Source organism: Amblyraja radiata, chromosome 14 (genome assembly GCF_010909765.2).
Source record: "Amblyraja radiata isolate CabotCenter1 chromosome 14, sAmbRad1.1.pri, whole genome shotgun sequence".
Classification (NCBI taxonomy): Eukaryota; Metazoa; Chordata; class Chondrichthyes; order Rajiformes; family Rajidae; genus Amblyraja; species Amblyraja radiata.
In genome coordinates, this window is record NC_045969.1 from 14,742,962 (window position 1) to 14,759,439 (window position 16,478).

Consider the following 16,478-nt stretch of genomic DNA (forward strand, 5'->3'; position numbering starts at 1 on the left):
GGTAAGCCCTCCTTCTTGCACCAGCCACCATTTATCTGTCCTATCTTCCTATTACTATACTCACTAGCACGTTGCATATTAAGATTATAATAAAAGCATCAAAAATCCAGTGATTTCGATTTTTTAATTTCCCACGTGAACACCCCAACATCTCTTCCTTTCTTTACGATCAGCCTTCATGTCCATTTCTCCAGTCTAGAGTATGTTTACCCGAGCTTCTCCCTCAAATAACTCATACTTTGATTCACCATCTTGTACATCATTATGAATTGTTTTTCCTATGCTGAGAACATGATATAGTGCACAGCTTCATTGCAAAGTAAAGGAAGGCAGCTACCTTGATAGATTTGCTGTTTTTTCCAGCACTGGAGGTAGCAGATCCACAATACATGCAACATCTTCTCGTGATGATGGCAACCGTTGCACTAATCTAGCAAGTATTTTCATATGTAAATCAAGTACATCAGATGGGTCATTCGATATAATGCTGCTGACCAATGTCTTCCACATGGCATTTCTGATGACCTTGAGAGCATCTGCAAAAACTAGATTAATGAAAGAAAACATTGCTTATGGTTTGAAAAGTAAAATACATGATGACACTAACAAGTCACAAACATCACAAATTGTCTGCTGCAATATTTAGTTTAGTTTAGAGATACAGCATGGAAACAGGTTGATCAGCCCACCGAGTCCGCGCTGACCAGCAATCCCCGTACACTAGCACTAACCTACACACTAGGACCAATTTACAATTTTTGTTACCAAAGTCAATTAACCTACAAACCTGTACGTCTTTGGAATGTGGGAGGAAACCGGAGCCCCTGGAGAAAACCCGGGTGGTCACAGGGAGAACGTACAAACTCTGAAAAGACAGCACCCATAGACAGGATAAAATCCGGGTGTCTGACGCTATAAGGCAGCAACTCTATCGCTGCGCCACTAATTCTATTTGGTTATTTCTGTAGAGAATACTTAATGATAATTGAGGCATTAGCAGGAGTTCACCTGGGTATATTTTTATTGAAGAATATCCAGATACTTGCTTATAATGACGAGGCAATCATCAGTCCATGCCAGCCCCAACAGAACATTCATTTTTGTGCCGATACCCCTCTCCTTATTTCCCTACAGCTTTGCAACGTATTCTCTCTTACATGTGCGTCAATCTGTAATTCTTTTTGCCATTTACCTGCAGTCATTCACAGTGGCCAATTAAGTCACGGGCATGTCTTTGGAACGTGGGAGGACATTGGAGCACACTGACCAAACCTAATCAATCACACAGAGACAATTTAAATTCTACACACAGTACCCAAGGTCAAGGCCAAACGAGGCAGCAGCATTCAGTATTGTAATATTTTAAACAGATTTAGTGCTCATTTTCTTCTCCACAAATAACGTATGGATTAAAAGTGGCAACATGGATCTAGTCACCCTCCTCAGATAAATAACAGCACTTGAGGTCAGAGAGAAAAAGTTTAAAAGGGGATATGTGGGGCAGTGAGTGGTGGGTGCCAGGATGTGCTGCCAGGGGTGATGGTGGAAGCAGATACAACTGTGGCATTTAAAAGACTTTCAGATAGACACATGGTTATGCAGGGAATGGAGGGATGTTGATCGCATGCAGGTAGAGGAGATCAGTTTAACTTGTCATCATGTTTGGCACAGATATAGTGGGTTGAATGGTCTGTTTCTGTGCTGTACAGTTCCATGTTCTATGTACTGCAAAGCCAGCTGGACAAGTCACAACCACTATCCATTCCAATTCATACTGTTCTGCGGCTGTTTTATGGAATTATTTAATATATGATGGAATAATTTATTGCCAATAAAAGATGCTATATTATATGTGGGGTATCTGCAAACAATAAAACTCACAGGTAAACGAGCATTTGCAATTTCAGGCTACCATTTTATTTTTTTCCCCCAAATACCAATTTCTAAAAAAATAGAATCAAAAGGATGCAACGTAATAATAATTATAAAGTTATTTACCTCTCTTTGGTTGTGCATTTTTACTCCTTTCTCGGCACTCTAGATACGTATTAAGAAGCGAGAGGTAAGCATTCATATTTTTCTGAAAATATTTCATTCTGCCCGATTCTAAGCACCAAAGCTCAAACTGCAAAAGGGTCGTCTTGCTGTGCTGAAGTAGAAACTTGCAGATAGAAAGAGAGTCTTCAGTCATGCGATTCAAGCAATCAAGAAAGATGTCTGGTCTCACAGCCTGCGCAAAGACTGGCTCTTTCACGAGGACTCGAAGAAGCACCTTCTCCAGCTCTTCACTGTTGGAGTACTGCAATAGTGTTCCAACTGCACTGAAATGGTCACACGATAGCAATAGATCATCCACGTCTGGAGCCTCCTGATAATTTTCTGTAAGAATTTTTACCAAAGTCTTTCCATACAAGCTTAGCTGTTTCACTCTATTATCTCCTTTATCTGGTTTATTCTCGATGGCGAGGCATTCTTCTGGGAGTTCCAACATGGATGCCACAATTTCTTTGAGCGAGGCTATACCTAAGTAGGTGTTTAAATTTTCCAAGGCTTCGAAAGGCAAGGGTTTTTTACCCGTCACTGCTGACTTAGCTGTAGATGACTTTTTCATTTCAAGTTCCTTCAAAACACATCCCACTATAACTTTAAAGTAAGTCAACACTATATCCATGCGACCAAGTCTCTGCAAAGATGGGACGGTTAGTTCAAGGAGGCTCAGGGTACCAGAGCTTAGGCGAGCTGACACCATCTTAAAGCTGATGGGGTTAAGACTGTGGGCTGGTGGAGCCTGCAATTCCAAAGCCATGAACCATTGCTCCAGTGTGGGGTGTTTAAAAATTGCTGACGCTGTGCTCTCCAGAACCTGAAATAAACAGTGGAGAATAACAGGCACAAAATAAGTAGAAGATACTATCGATGCTGCTATCTTGAGTAAAAATCAAAACTGTTGAAGGAATTAAATGGTCCAGGCAGCACCTGTGGATGGAAATGAATGGATTACATTTTAGAAACATAGAAAATAGGTGCAGGAGTAGGCCATTCGGCCCTTCGAGCCTGCACCGCCATTCAATATGATCATGGCTGATCATCCAACTCAGTATCCTGTACCTGCCTTCTCTCCATACCCCCTGATCCCTTTAGCCACAAGGGCCACATCTAACTCCCTCTTCAATATAGCCAATGAACTGGCCTCAACTACCTTCTGTGGCAGAGAGTTCCAGAGATTCACCACTCTCTGTGTGAAAAATGTTTTTCTCATCTCGATCCTAAAGGATTTTGGATGAGGTTCGATTAGCACGGGTGTCAGGGGTTATGGGGGAAGGCAGGAGAATGGGGTTGAGAGGGAATGATTGAACAGCCATGATTGAATGGCGGAGTGGACTTGATGGGCCAAATCGCCTTATTCTGCTCCTACAACTTATGAACATGACCTTTTACAAGTCTGAAGAAGGGTCCCATCCCAAAATGCCATCAATTCCTCTGATGCTACCTGACCCACTGAGTTCCTTCACCAGTTTGTATTTGTTGGCTGAAAATAAACATTTGAAGCAGAAACAGTGAATACTGCCAATGCATGCAGTGAAACAGCACCTGAAAGGGAAAGTAAAGTTAGTTTTAGACTGGATGCTATTTTGGAACTGACACAGTTACAAAATTGACCAGGCTGCAGTTATGAATGTCTGACTCTTCAAGTTAGGAGTGCCTGACTCCTTTGAATGCTATCTGATCTACTTTGCTAATTTCAGAAATAATATGAGATATGATGTTAATGACCAACTAATATTTGGTATTGTTTAATAGTAAAAACAATTTCAAAAATATACAAAATTGTGTAAGTAACTCTGCCTACTATTTTAAAATTGAAAAATATATTCAAATGGTGAAAATCTGAAATAAAAACAGAAAACGCCCAAAACATTTAGTAGGTCATGGCAGCATCCAGAGTCAGAGTGATAGAGTGTGGGGACAGGCCCTTTGGCCCAACTTGCCCACACCGGCCAACATGTCCCAGCTACACTCGTCGAGACACAAAGAGATTAGTGACCTACTAACTGTTTTTACCAGAATAAAATGGTAACATGATAAATGATCTCTTGTTATCCAATGAGCCCAGCTTGAAGTAGAGCTATATAAATGCTGGAAAAGAACAGCGTCACAATCAAAAGCCAAACCTTTGTGGCCAAAGCTACACCAAAAGCACTCTCCAAACTAGCCACCTCTAGCAAGAAGGACAAGGGGAGCTGGAGAACAGGAACACCACCACCTGCAGGTTTTCCTTCCAATTACACATCACATTAACTTGGAAATTGGTTCCTTCTGCATTGCTATATCTAAATGCTATCCCAACAGCATTAAGAGAATAATTTACCCACAAATGTAGTGGTTCAAGAAAATGACTGACCAACATCATCTCACAGACAATTAGGGATGGGCAATAAATGTTGACCCTTACAGCAACAATATTTTATTAATAAAGCATGACGTTCACTAAATTCACAATTGAATAATGACCATTTTGGTGAAACTCCATACCCCCCCACACAAAATCAATATACACAGCAATGAAACGAATAGGGGAAATACAACGTTAAAACACACAGTTTTGCTGCAGTGCTAAAACCCACATTTTTTCTTAAAGGGTTGAAATATGCTCATGGAGCACATTTATGCTTGGAATTCAAATAATTACACTAATGTACTTTATCAAAGCAGAACAAAAACGTTTGAGGAAATACCTGTTCTTTCATTAGTTCACCCATGGCAGGATTGAAGTCAACAAAAAGCTCACTTTCTCCATGTTTTTCCAATTTCTCCTCAATATCTTCAGGCTCTTCACATTTCCGCAGCAGTGATTTCAAGAGATCCATACATAATCCAATCAGTCCTAAACCATTGCTTCTTCCTAACTGAAACAACAGATTAACAACCATGAGAACAACTAGCATATCTCAAGGCATTATTCTAAACCTCCTGTTACTTCTTCTTTTAAAAATAAACAACCAAAAAACAACTCCATGTGACATACCTCATCATTACTATATATAAACATTTTATGAGGTCTGTCACGTGGTGTTGAAAGGTTACTTTAATAACAAGTGGACAAATATTATCTGATTATAAATGCAGTTTTCAGTGATCAGGCATTGTTGGTTAACTATACTTACTTTGTTAAAGTTTTCTACAAACGTCCGGATGTACAGCATCACTTGCTTCACAGCCAGAACAACCTCACACAGGTGCAACTGTGCCACTGCGTGTTTCAGATTATCTTTAACATCATCTCTGAGGAGGATGCTGACCCCCATTTCATACGCTCCCATCAAAAGACCGCAGAACGAAGCTTGTTTCAATGGAACAGAATGTGTTCTTTCCATAACGGATCGTTCAAACTGTGGAGAAGTTTCAGAAGAAAAGTTTTGTACAATTTGCCAATTGCAATGCTAATTGATTAAGCTAACATCTAATCTGGGAAACACGCTTCAATTTTCCAAAAAAAATCAAATGGCTTTGGACTGTCTGTGACAAACAACCAATGCTGTGAGCCAAAACCAATGCCTGTCTTGCTGATTTCCTCCAACACTGCATGTTTTGCTCACATGTCCAACATCTGCAGTCTTGTGTCTTGGAGATGTTAACTTCAATTGCATATACCAATTATATTGTCATCTATTGCAGTTCCCTTCGGAAATTTTTATTCCATTACCAGGTTAAACTTGTGCAAATATCCTATTTTTGTAACTGCTAATCAATCTCATAACATTTGGTTATGGCATTAAGATGTCTAAATACCATGAAAAGTACCTCTTATATTTTAGACAATAGACAATAGAAAATAGGTGCAAGAGTAGGCCATTCGGCTCTTCGAGCCTGCACAGCCAGACAATGTGATCATGGCTGATCATCCACAATCAGTACCCCGTTCCTGCCTTCTCCCCATATTCCTTGACTCTGCTATCTTTAAGAGCTCTAACTCTCGCTTGAAAGCATCCCGAGAACCGGCCTCCACTGCCCTCTGAGGCAGAGAATTTCACAGACTCACAACCGGCTGTATGTAAAAGTATTTCTTCATCGTTCTAAATGGCTTATCCCTTATTCTTAAACTGTGCCGCAGGTTCTGGACTGCCCCAACATCGGGAACATGTTTCCTGCCTCAAGCTTGTCCAAACCCTTAATAATCTTATATGTTTCAATAAGAGTCCCCCTCATCCTTCTAAATTCCAGAGTACACAAACCCAGCCGCTCCATTCTATCCAACATATGACAGCCCCACCATTCTGGGAATTAACCTTGTGAATTTACGCTGCACTCCCTCAATAGCAAGAATGTCCTTCCTCAAATTTGGAGACCAAAACTGCACACAATACTCCAGGTGTGGTCTCACTAGGCCCCTGTACAACTGCAGAAGGACCTCTTTGCTCATAAACTCAACTCCTCTTGTTATGAAGGCCAACATGCCATACGCTTTCTTCACTGCCTGCTGTAGCTGCATGCTTACTTTCAGTGACTGATGAACAAGGATCCCCAGATCCCGTTGTACTTCTCCTTTTCCCAACTTGACACCATTCAGATAATAATCTGCCTTCCTGTTTTTGCCACCAAAGTGGCATAGTTCATAGTTTTTAGGTAGAGTTTAGGATTCTGGGCACTGAAAAGTTATAAAACTCTAATAATGCTTATGATTCTGTTTCCCACTGTATAACATTATTTATCTGTTAAAATGCTTGAGAAAAGTACAGCAGTCAAAAGAAATGCTCTGTAGTTTGTAATATCTTGCTTCAACTTTTCATTACAAAATGCATATTTCATGACCCATAGGCAGCCCAAAGTGCATAACAGACAATTAAATCTTTTGAAGTGTAGACCAGACATTTCACTTTTGTTTAGGCTAGTTGAAGGCTAAATGCCAATCACTACAATGGGCAAATTTCCTATTTCACATTACAGAGATCAGGTCGAAGGCAATTTTTACTCTTCGCAACACTAATTAATTCAAATAACAAAAAAAATTGTTGTTCACTGAAACTGCTGATTGTGTTGCGTAAATAGAAAATTTCCAAGAATGGTCATTGTTATACAAATCTCCAAAGGAGGAGAAGCTTAAAATAATTCTATCGACACAAACACAGTAGGGCACATGGCGCTTCCATCCTCAAGTGTCAAACCTAGTTGTTGGAGTAAAACCAAATCTGGAAATTCAACTTCTTACCAGTGCCTCATTGGCTTGCTGTGGGATCCAAAGACTGTAATATGTATAAAACTGCAAAATATTTTTGAATGGAGTTTGGTTTTCAGAAAATGAATCAAGTTCTTTGTCATACATTTGTAGTATTAAACACAAAGCCAATGGATTTTGTTGCACATGTAGAATATCCACCAGAGTAGCAAAAAGGTACTGCAAAACAGCATCTGAAATAGCATAAAAGAATGGAAGAATCAGTAATGTCATATTCATTTATTACATTCAAGTTCAAAATCTAAGATTAGTTTAGAAAATCTCTTTAGTCAAATTATTCAAATATACTCAACATTATTAAGATTTCTTGGCTGCTTTCATTTGTAACAGGACCAGATTATGTGGTCAAATCTTTGTTGTATTTTCGCAATGGCATGCAAGACAAGTGGGACTGCCCACAGAGAACTTATTTGAATTGCATAAGGCCTTTACAATTCTGAGTGAGTGGATCAACGCAGTGGCAGCCATTTTGAAGAAGAGAAAAATGACTCAAGAGAAAGACAAAATCATTACAATTGTAGGCTTCCACATGATTGTTAAACTGAGTTCTTATGCATTTGAATGGAACCTTCTGCACCGTGGTTTGATGAACCAATCTTGATTAAGTTTGTGTCATGCAAAACTCAAAATTTTTACAAAAGCATCAAGATTGAAATGATATGGTGAGGTGTAATGATGTTTCTCCGTCACGATCTTTTCCGCATACAGCAAAGTCCTTTTAGACTATTTAGAAAGTCACCTGTTCCATTAGTGTTTCCCAAGACCATTTTGTTCCTGGCTTCCAAAGCAGCTGTCACCACTGCGCTGAAAGGAAACGTCTGTGTAATGACATCCTCACTTAAGGTAAACCCAACCTCATCATTCAGACCTTCGCTAGTCTCCATAATAACGTCCACCATATCCAAGACATCTAAAAGAAAAGGACAGAGAATCATTATAAACAAGAGAGAAATATAATTGGCTAAAACAAATTAATTGAAAAGTTACTCTTGTATGCTTTATATCCTTTTACACATAGTACCATAGTAATCACCATAGTAATGGCTGGATTTCATAGGTTCAAATGGAGTTTGTGCAATAACTAAAGACATTTTTATTACACCCATATTATTTGTTCCATTGAGATTATTTCAATTGGAGGAAAGATTAATATTGCATCAGATAAAAAATCCAGTGAAAAATTATGACCATGGGTAATTTGAAACAAATCAATCACATTTTTTTCTTTGATATCCAACCTAATCCAGATGTGAACAGAAAAAAATGAAATAAAGTGTCAGGGTAACTCAGTGGGTCAGGCAGCATTCCTGGAAAACACGGATAGATGATGTTTCTCACCAGCAGTTTTTTTTTGTAAACCAGCATCTGCAGTTCCTTATTTCTACCACGTACAAATAGTTCAATTCACTTGGACTTGGGTCACATTGTCATGCTTGACTGCACTCGTCACTCTCAAAATTAGACAGCACTCCCAAAATTAAAAAAAGGTTTCTTTCATTTCGAAAGCGAATGGGTCTTCTATGAAATAGTTGTATAAAAATACATTCTAATTTCTGCTAAATGGTGGAGCATTGCCCTTTTTATCAGGATTACCATGAGAAGCCCCAGATAGCTGCTGTAAAAAAAAGTCAAACCTTTAACAAAAAGGAATCACACTCTTCTAGTCAGAGTTAAGTTCACTGCTGGGGTTAGAGTAGAATATCTAATCTGCATTTAACCATGCTACATTTGTCCTGGAAAGGCTTGATGCTGAAATATATATTTCACGGACAAGGATGAGTAGCAATCTTAATGTGCATGAACAGTTAACTACAACAGCCATGATTGTTCTCTATAATACACCATGCTTGCTAGAAATAGATTAGAGAAATACAGCAAATCTTGCTTATAATTTTCATAGTGTTAAATTGCTGGCCAGGAAATCATGTGCATGGATTTTAAATTCCCCATTATGCAGTTCTGAAGTGCATCATGAAGTGGAAAATCAGAATTACTTCATGCAGGGCATATCTCAATTACACCATTTATGTTACTTGACTGGCAGTATTATTTGGAACATTGAACTGAAAAATGAATTAACCCTTGATGTTTCTTTTGCTTACTATATTTGTAAGATGAAAGTACAAGAATCAACATTTTTTTATTCTTTTCCTGCTCACCATCAATACAGGAGATAGGTAAACTAACAGCATCCATGTCCTGCCCATCAAGGTTTGCCTGCAGCGAACTTGCTTCTTGTATTGCATCTGAAATCTTGTCAGTGTAAGGATATGGATTTGATATTAACTTTATCAAAACCTACAAGAAAAAGCACAAAATGAAACCATATGTATGGAATAGTTATGTGTATCAATGATAGACTACCATGATAGCTAATTTTTGAATCAAGGAAGATTGAAAATCTTACTAGTTTAAACATAACGAACTGTAAGATATTCTACGGCACTGTGAATGTAGCACAGTACAACACGCCAACCAGCTCTCCCCGCGTTTACTAACTACACTTTATGCTACATCAGGTTAGCAGCCAACATAATCGCCAGTGTTTTCCCCTTCTTCCTCTCCTGTTGGGCAGGTGATGCAAAAGCTTGAATGCACATAACACCAGATTCAAAGACAGCATCTCCTCTGCTCTTATCAGACTCCTGAATAGACCTCCTACAAGCTAAGGGCTGTATTCTTGACCCCCTCTGCCCTCCACCAATCTACCTCATTGCGCACCTTGCACTTTTTTGTATCTGCAGTTTTTCTGTAACTGTTACACTGTATTCTGCACTCTGTTTCCTTTCTCTTTGCACTATCTCCTTTTGTGCTCATGTGTGTATTTTGATTGCAATCATAGATGGATGCTTTTATTTTACCTTGATAACATGCAAAACTAAAGATTTCTACACTAAATCTTGGTACATATGACATAAACCAAACTAATATCGATACCAATAAAGATTTCCTAGGCCTCACAATGATCAAGACAAGGGCTGAGGTGATTTAATATGGTGATCCACCTTCTCAACGGCAATTAAGGGTGAATAAATGTCCCGTAACATCCAAATCTCATATCCCTTAAATTCATAGGTCATACTAACCACACAACCTGTTAGATGTATCTGGTTCAAAGATGTTAAATGTTGAATGTCTCATGATGTTATTCAATGACTTGCACAAAGATACTATATGTTATCGCATTAGCATGCGGCACGCGAAGAGGAGGTCTACTGACTGTCTCTCTGCTCTGCTCAGTTTATGTTCTTAGTCCTAGTGTGTGGGTATCCCTGGGTTATAAAACTAGCTGATGGCTATGCGGTTGCAGTTAAAGCAAAGAGATGCAAGAGCTGCATAATCCAAAAGCACCAATTGCTGAGATCATGTCAGTTATGGTTTCCCCTTAGTTATAGAGGAACAACACAGAGGAGATCAGTGGATGCAGAAAAGAAGATTCATACCGTTAAATAATATTGACACTACGTCATTTTAGAAATAAAAGCTTTAATTCAGTCAAATCTGGACTGACTTCACATAAAAGGTGGATCAGAAACATGGGTTGTCAATTTGGGATTTTTTTACCCCCACAAGCTATAGGGAGAGGTTGAGCAAGCTAGAACTCTATTCCATGGTGCGCAGGTGGATGAGAGGTGATCTTATATAGGTATACAATGTCATGAGAGGAATAGATCAGGTAGACACACTTGCTTATAGTAGGGGAATCGAGAATCAGAGGACAGGGTTGAGAGGAGGGAAAAGATCCAATAGGAACCAGAGGAGTAACTTCTTCACACAAAGGGTGGTGGTGTATGGAACGAGCTGCTAGAGGAGGTAGTTGAGGCAGGTACTATCGCAACTTTTAAGAAACATTTAGACAGGTACATGGATAGGACAGGTTTAGGGGAATATGGGCCAAACGCAGGCAGGCAGGACTAGTGTAGATGGGACATGTTGGTCAGTGTGTGCGGAAAAGTCTGTTTCCACGCTGTATGACTCTAGGACTAAGTTATCCGTTTTTCCGCAGCAGGAGAAGGGCATTAACTGCGCAAACTGAATGCATCAACTTTAATTTTAAGTCAATGTATTCATAATCAAATAATTTCAGCAATTGCAAAACAGATAAAATTATCCAGGTCATTAATGGAGCAATCTTAAAGTATGTATTTCCAATAACATTTGTTACAACATCACATTCATAATAGATCATGGATGGTGCAAAAAATCCCTCATGTTACTGCATAGTACATGACCTATGTAACATGCGAGGCAGAAGCACCATCTCAGCCAATGTTGACACTTAATGAATTCTTAAAAGCAAATGATCCAACCATTAGTCCTCGAGCATTAAAGAGTAGGGGGAAACTGTCCTTCAGGGTCCCTACCTGGTCGGAGAGGCAGCTTTTCTCCGGGCTGCAGTTTCGACCCGTCCTCGCGGCCTATCAGCGGGCCTGGAGTGGCGTTTCCTGTCGGGGACCGCCCAGTACCACGGCTTCGGCGGCGGCACAGCGCTGGAGCGCTATCGCGGAGCGGGCGATGCCTTGCCCGGGTCGCCGCGCTGGAACTCCGGTATGCTGGGACCGGCGATAAAAAACATCGCGGAGCTGCGGGTCTGAGGAGCAGCCAGCTGCGGCGCTGACTTTACATCGGGAGCCTGGGATCTCTCGACGAGATCACCAGTTGTGGAGCTCCATCCGGCGCGGCCTTGTTGGCTTCGGAAGTCGCTGTCTCCAGTACGGAAGCGGCCGTTCCAGGGTTCCCATGCCGCTGTGAGGATTCTCCCGACGCCGGAGCACCATCACCCGGCGAGAACGGCCTGGAACATCGGGCCTCCGTGGAGGCAACTGTGGAGGCCTCAATGGGCCCGACTATGGGTGAACTGGGGATGGGGACTGGACTTTGTGCCTTCCCTCATAATGGGAACCATTGCGGGGGGATGTTTTTATGTTTAAATGTCTTTATTATTGTTATGTCTGTATTCTTTCTTTATGTGCTGCACGGAGAGGACGCTGGCGCTGTTTGTTCACCGCTTCTCCGTTTGCTATTGTCTGTTACTATTGTAAAGCGACTTTGAGTCTTAGAAAAGCGCTATAAAAATTAAATTTATTATTATTACTATTATTACATTCCAAAAGCCAGATTACCACTAAAACCACTGACAGACCAACAAAATCAAAAATAAAGGCTGCAATCAAGCACCAGAAAACTGGCAAGGTTGTTGGCCCTGACAATATTCCACCTGAAGCCCTGAAATTAGATATAGACTCATCAACAGACATGCTCTATGGCTTTTTTGGGAGAATTTGGGAGAGGAAAAAACACCCACAGAATGGGCAGAGGGATACATCATGAAACTGCCAAAAAAAGGTGACCTAAGAAAATGTGACAACTAGGGATCACCCTACTTTCTGTATCCAGTAAAGTTCTCAATCGGGTCATCCTCAACCGTCTTCAGGAAGCTCTAGACAAGAGGCTACGGGACCAGCAAGCCAGATTCAGGAAGGATCGCTCATAAACAGACCACATAGCAACATTACCATCATCAATGAGCCTATTGAATGGAACACGTCCCTGTACATCAACTTCATCAACTTTGAGAAAGCGTTTGACAGCTTAGGACAACACTATGGCTAACAAAAACAAAATAAGCATCTTTAACTCAAATGTAAACAGACGATGCTGTATGGATCAGAGACATGGAAAACAACACAACACAGTACAAACAGGCTGCAAACATTCATTAACACCGGCCTTAGGAGAATACTTAACATCTGGTGGAGAGACAAAGTAAGCAATGTAGACCTGTGGAAAAGAACAAGCCAGGAGCCCATTGACTTACAAATTCGAAGGAGAAAATGGAGTTGGATTGAACACACCCTCAGGAAACCTGCCACAAACATCACCCAGCAAGCCCTGAAATGGAACCCCCAAGGAAAAAGGGTCACCCCAGGAACAGCTGGAGAAGAGGTGTCCAGACAGAAATGTCTGAGAGTGGGCTCAACTGGGGAGAACTCGAATGAACTGCCAACATCCGGGTGAGGTGGAGGACATTTGTCAATGGCCTATGCTTTCTAGAGGTGCAAAGGGCTTAAGAAGAAGAAGAAGAAGAGGAAGAAGAAGAAGACATATAAATGCTCAGAAATCACTTCACCAAAATGATCTTTCCCAGTAAATTACTGGATTTAGACTGACTGCTTAAGGGAACTGACTGAGAGCTAGAAAGATAAATAGCTTCCACTATTAGCTCAGATGGAGTACAAGACACATGAACATTGTCTTAATTATACTTACTCTTTCAAGAAACAGAATGACAATTTCTTGTTCCGATTCGGAAACAGAATGAAGACCTTTCATCCAAAATTCTAGTTCGTTCCAAGTGTATTCAAAAATTCCAGTGTCTTTTAAAACCTAGGCAGAATATAATAGGTTTAAAAGCTACATATTGAGGGAGGGAGTATCCGTGTTGGTGATGTTAAATTTAGAACAAGAATCTTGTGGCACGTTGGTGCAGCCGTAAAGTTGCTGCCTTACAGAGAGTCCCGGGTTCAATCCTGACTACAGATGCAGTCTGTACAGAGTTTGTATGCTCTCTTTGCGACTGCGTGGATTTTCTCCGGGTGCTCCAGTTTCCTCCCACACTCCAAAGATGTGCAGGTTTGTAGGTTAATTGGCTTCGGTAAAAAAATGTCCCAAGTCTGTAGGATGGTATTAGTGTACGGGGATCGAAGGTCGGTGCGGTCTCGGTTGGAGGGTACAAAGAGTAAATTAATCAGAAGGACATTGCTAATTAATTTAAACCAAACAATAACTGCCTATGTACCTGCATGCTTTTTATATACTCAGCATCACACAAAATATTACATATAAATCATAAACTAATGATAAATTCAGAAATAGGGTAATAAACAAAATTTTGTTCAGACCGAAAGGTCTGAATGACAAATAAAGGAATCTAATCTAATCTAAAGATGGAAAAATGCTAACTGGGCAAACAGCACCTTTGGAGTGAGTTAACGTTTCATACTGGCGACACACATGCCTAACCTGTCAAATGTGTCAGGCATTTTCTATTTTTGTTTCAGATTCCCCACATAGTTTGGCTTATGATATATTCACAATTATTATCTGAAAACTAATAGCATGCATCTAAATTGTTAAAATTATCAGATCTAACAGCAATAAAAAAAATCATTAACTCACCTTGATAATAAGTTGTTTGGTTGATGTTTGCAGATGAGAGCTCTTACAAGTCACGTACATTTTAAGTAGCAAATAAAACACTGACTTTTCTCCACTGTTTTTTTCAAGGTTTGTGATATCCTACAAATAAATAAGCACAAATCAACAACTGAACTGGACAGCGTTCTTGTACTCTACCCAATCAGACCAAAATATTCTACACGAGTTGAATTTTATAGTACCGAATAGAACAGTGTCTCTAACAATGTGGTATTTATTAATATTATCACAAAATGTAGATTTAGTTCTTACACTCATGTCTCTGGCTGAGACTTGAACATGCACGTGAATAAAGATGTCTATTTACATAGCACTTTGCAATGACAACAGCATGCCCCAAAACATTGTGCAACAAATGAACTACTTCTACAGTGCAGCCACTGTTGTAAACTGAGATACCAATAATGATAATACAGGTCCACCAACGATTTTACACCATCTAATGGTTTGGCACCTCCTTCAAGTCGGGCAAAATTACAAGAGAATTACGTTTGGCGCACGCTCTTTTGGGATGACGCGTGCCTCTTTCCTGAAACAGTTAATTGTTTACTTCTCTGTTAATTGTGTTTTTTTGTTTAACTTTCTAGCAGTCCATGGTGCTTTAGAAATACGGGAGTTGTATAATTAGTGGGTCAGTGGTGTATTGTTGAATTATTATTATGTGACCTCTGTTGGATAATCCGGCAAGGCTCTGGAACCAAGGGTGCCGGAAAATCAATGGATACCTGTAATAAGATTACTTATTGGGATAAATACAAATGTCACTTGCAAATTAATGCTGAATCGAGGCGATTTAATTGTAAAGTCTTCTGAAAATACACTACCACAGCTGCTTATCGAAAATGCTATTTCTATAGAAAAAATGCCAGTAAACAATTCCAAAATAAGATTGTACCTGAAATCTGAACCATGCAAACTTATTGGAAGGCAGCTCCAGAGCCAGTTGTAGGATGCAGTGCTGTAGGACTGGCGCAACTTCTTCTTTTACCCCCTTTTCACTCACAATGCCTGAAACACAGGAGTTGAACACCCCATTGGAGGGAAACCCAATATCATCATTCAGACACTAGCAAACCCACCTCACTAAATATGACCGGATGAACATAAACCTATTTATTCCATTTATCCTTGTGTTAATCCAGCTAAGCATTTAATAATGTTACCTGCCTACACATTCTAACCAGTTCTCAAAAAGGACTATAACAAAGAAAAATGATGTTCAACACCACCTCGAATTTTGCTTTGCCGAATATGAACTTAGAGATATAGTGAAAACTTAAAAGACAATTATTTTTGGATAATTAGTGCTCAATTAGCCATAATATAGCATTTTATCACCATAAATGTTAATTCCCTCCACTACCAGTGTGCAGTGACTGCAGTATGGATCATCCACAAAACACATTCAGGTAATATACCCAAGGGTACTGTGACAATCCCTACCAAACTCCACAACCTCTACTACCAAGAGCAAAGGGTTTGGGTGCATGAGAACACCTGCATCTCAACCCGAAACGTCGCCCATTTCTTCTCTCCAGAGATGCTGCCTGGTGCGCATAGTTACTCCAGCATTTTGTGTCTACCCACAGGATGTACCCTAGCATTTTGTGTCTACCCATTGTATCTACCCTAATTTCAACTGCTTACAAGTCAGAAAAAGAAATAGTACAATGGAGCAAGATGCTACAGTGCAAAACTGATTACATTTACTTTGGTTAGAACTATTACATTTACTTGATTTTTCTAAAATTTACCTGATGAATCCAGTATTATTCTAATCCACATCCTTGATGAGAAAGGGCATTGCAGGTATAATATAAAACAGTCAGAATTCGTTTTTATTCTTACTTTTCTGAATTTGTAGCCTCTTCTTTATTAGCCCTTAGAATTATATAGCTCATTTGTGCAACACACTGTCCTTTGAAAATGTCTGTTAAACTCACTGTTAAATACTCAAGTTAAATGGTATTGTGTGTGCTTCAAAGGAATACATTCTACAATTAAAACAAGAAAATAAAAAAAACTA

At 39.8% G+C, this 16,478-nt stretch overlaps 1 protein-coding gene across 1 annotated transcript in view; it reads right to left on the reverse strand.

Annotated features, from left to right (window-relative positions):
• The window catches only part of urb1 (URB1 ribosome biogenesis homolog), a 77,647-nt gene that overhangs the window by 39,922 nt on the left and 21,247 nt on the right, over positions 1–16,478 (reverse strand). The window contains exons 14-23 of the mRNA XM_033032592.1: positions 15,348–15,460; positions 14,414–14,533; positions 13,505–13,621; positions 9,394–9,532; positions 7,974–8,144; positions 7,208–7,407; positions 5,166–5,390; positions 4,737–4,907; positions 1,999–2,863; positions 338–545 (exon numbers count right to left, since the gene is read on the reverse strand). Coding sequence (XP_032888483.1) covers positions 338–545; positions 1,999–2,863; positions 4,737–4,907; positions 5,166–5,390; positions 7,208–7,407; positions 7,974–8,144; positions 9,394–9,532; positions 13,505–13,621; positions 14,414–14,533; positions 15,348–15,460 — 2,329 coding nt within the window. The remainder of the gene's footprint in view (positions 1–337; positions 546–1,998; positions 2,864–4,736; positions 4,908–5,165; positions 5,391–7,207; positions 7,408–7,973; positions 8,145–9,393; positions 9,533–13,504; positions 13,622–14,413; positions 14,534–15,347; positions 15,461–16,478) is intronic.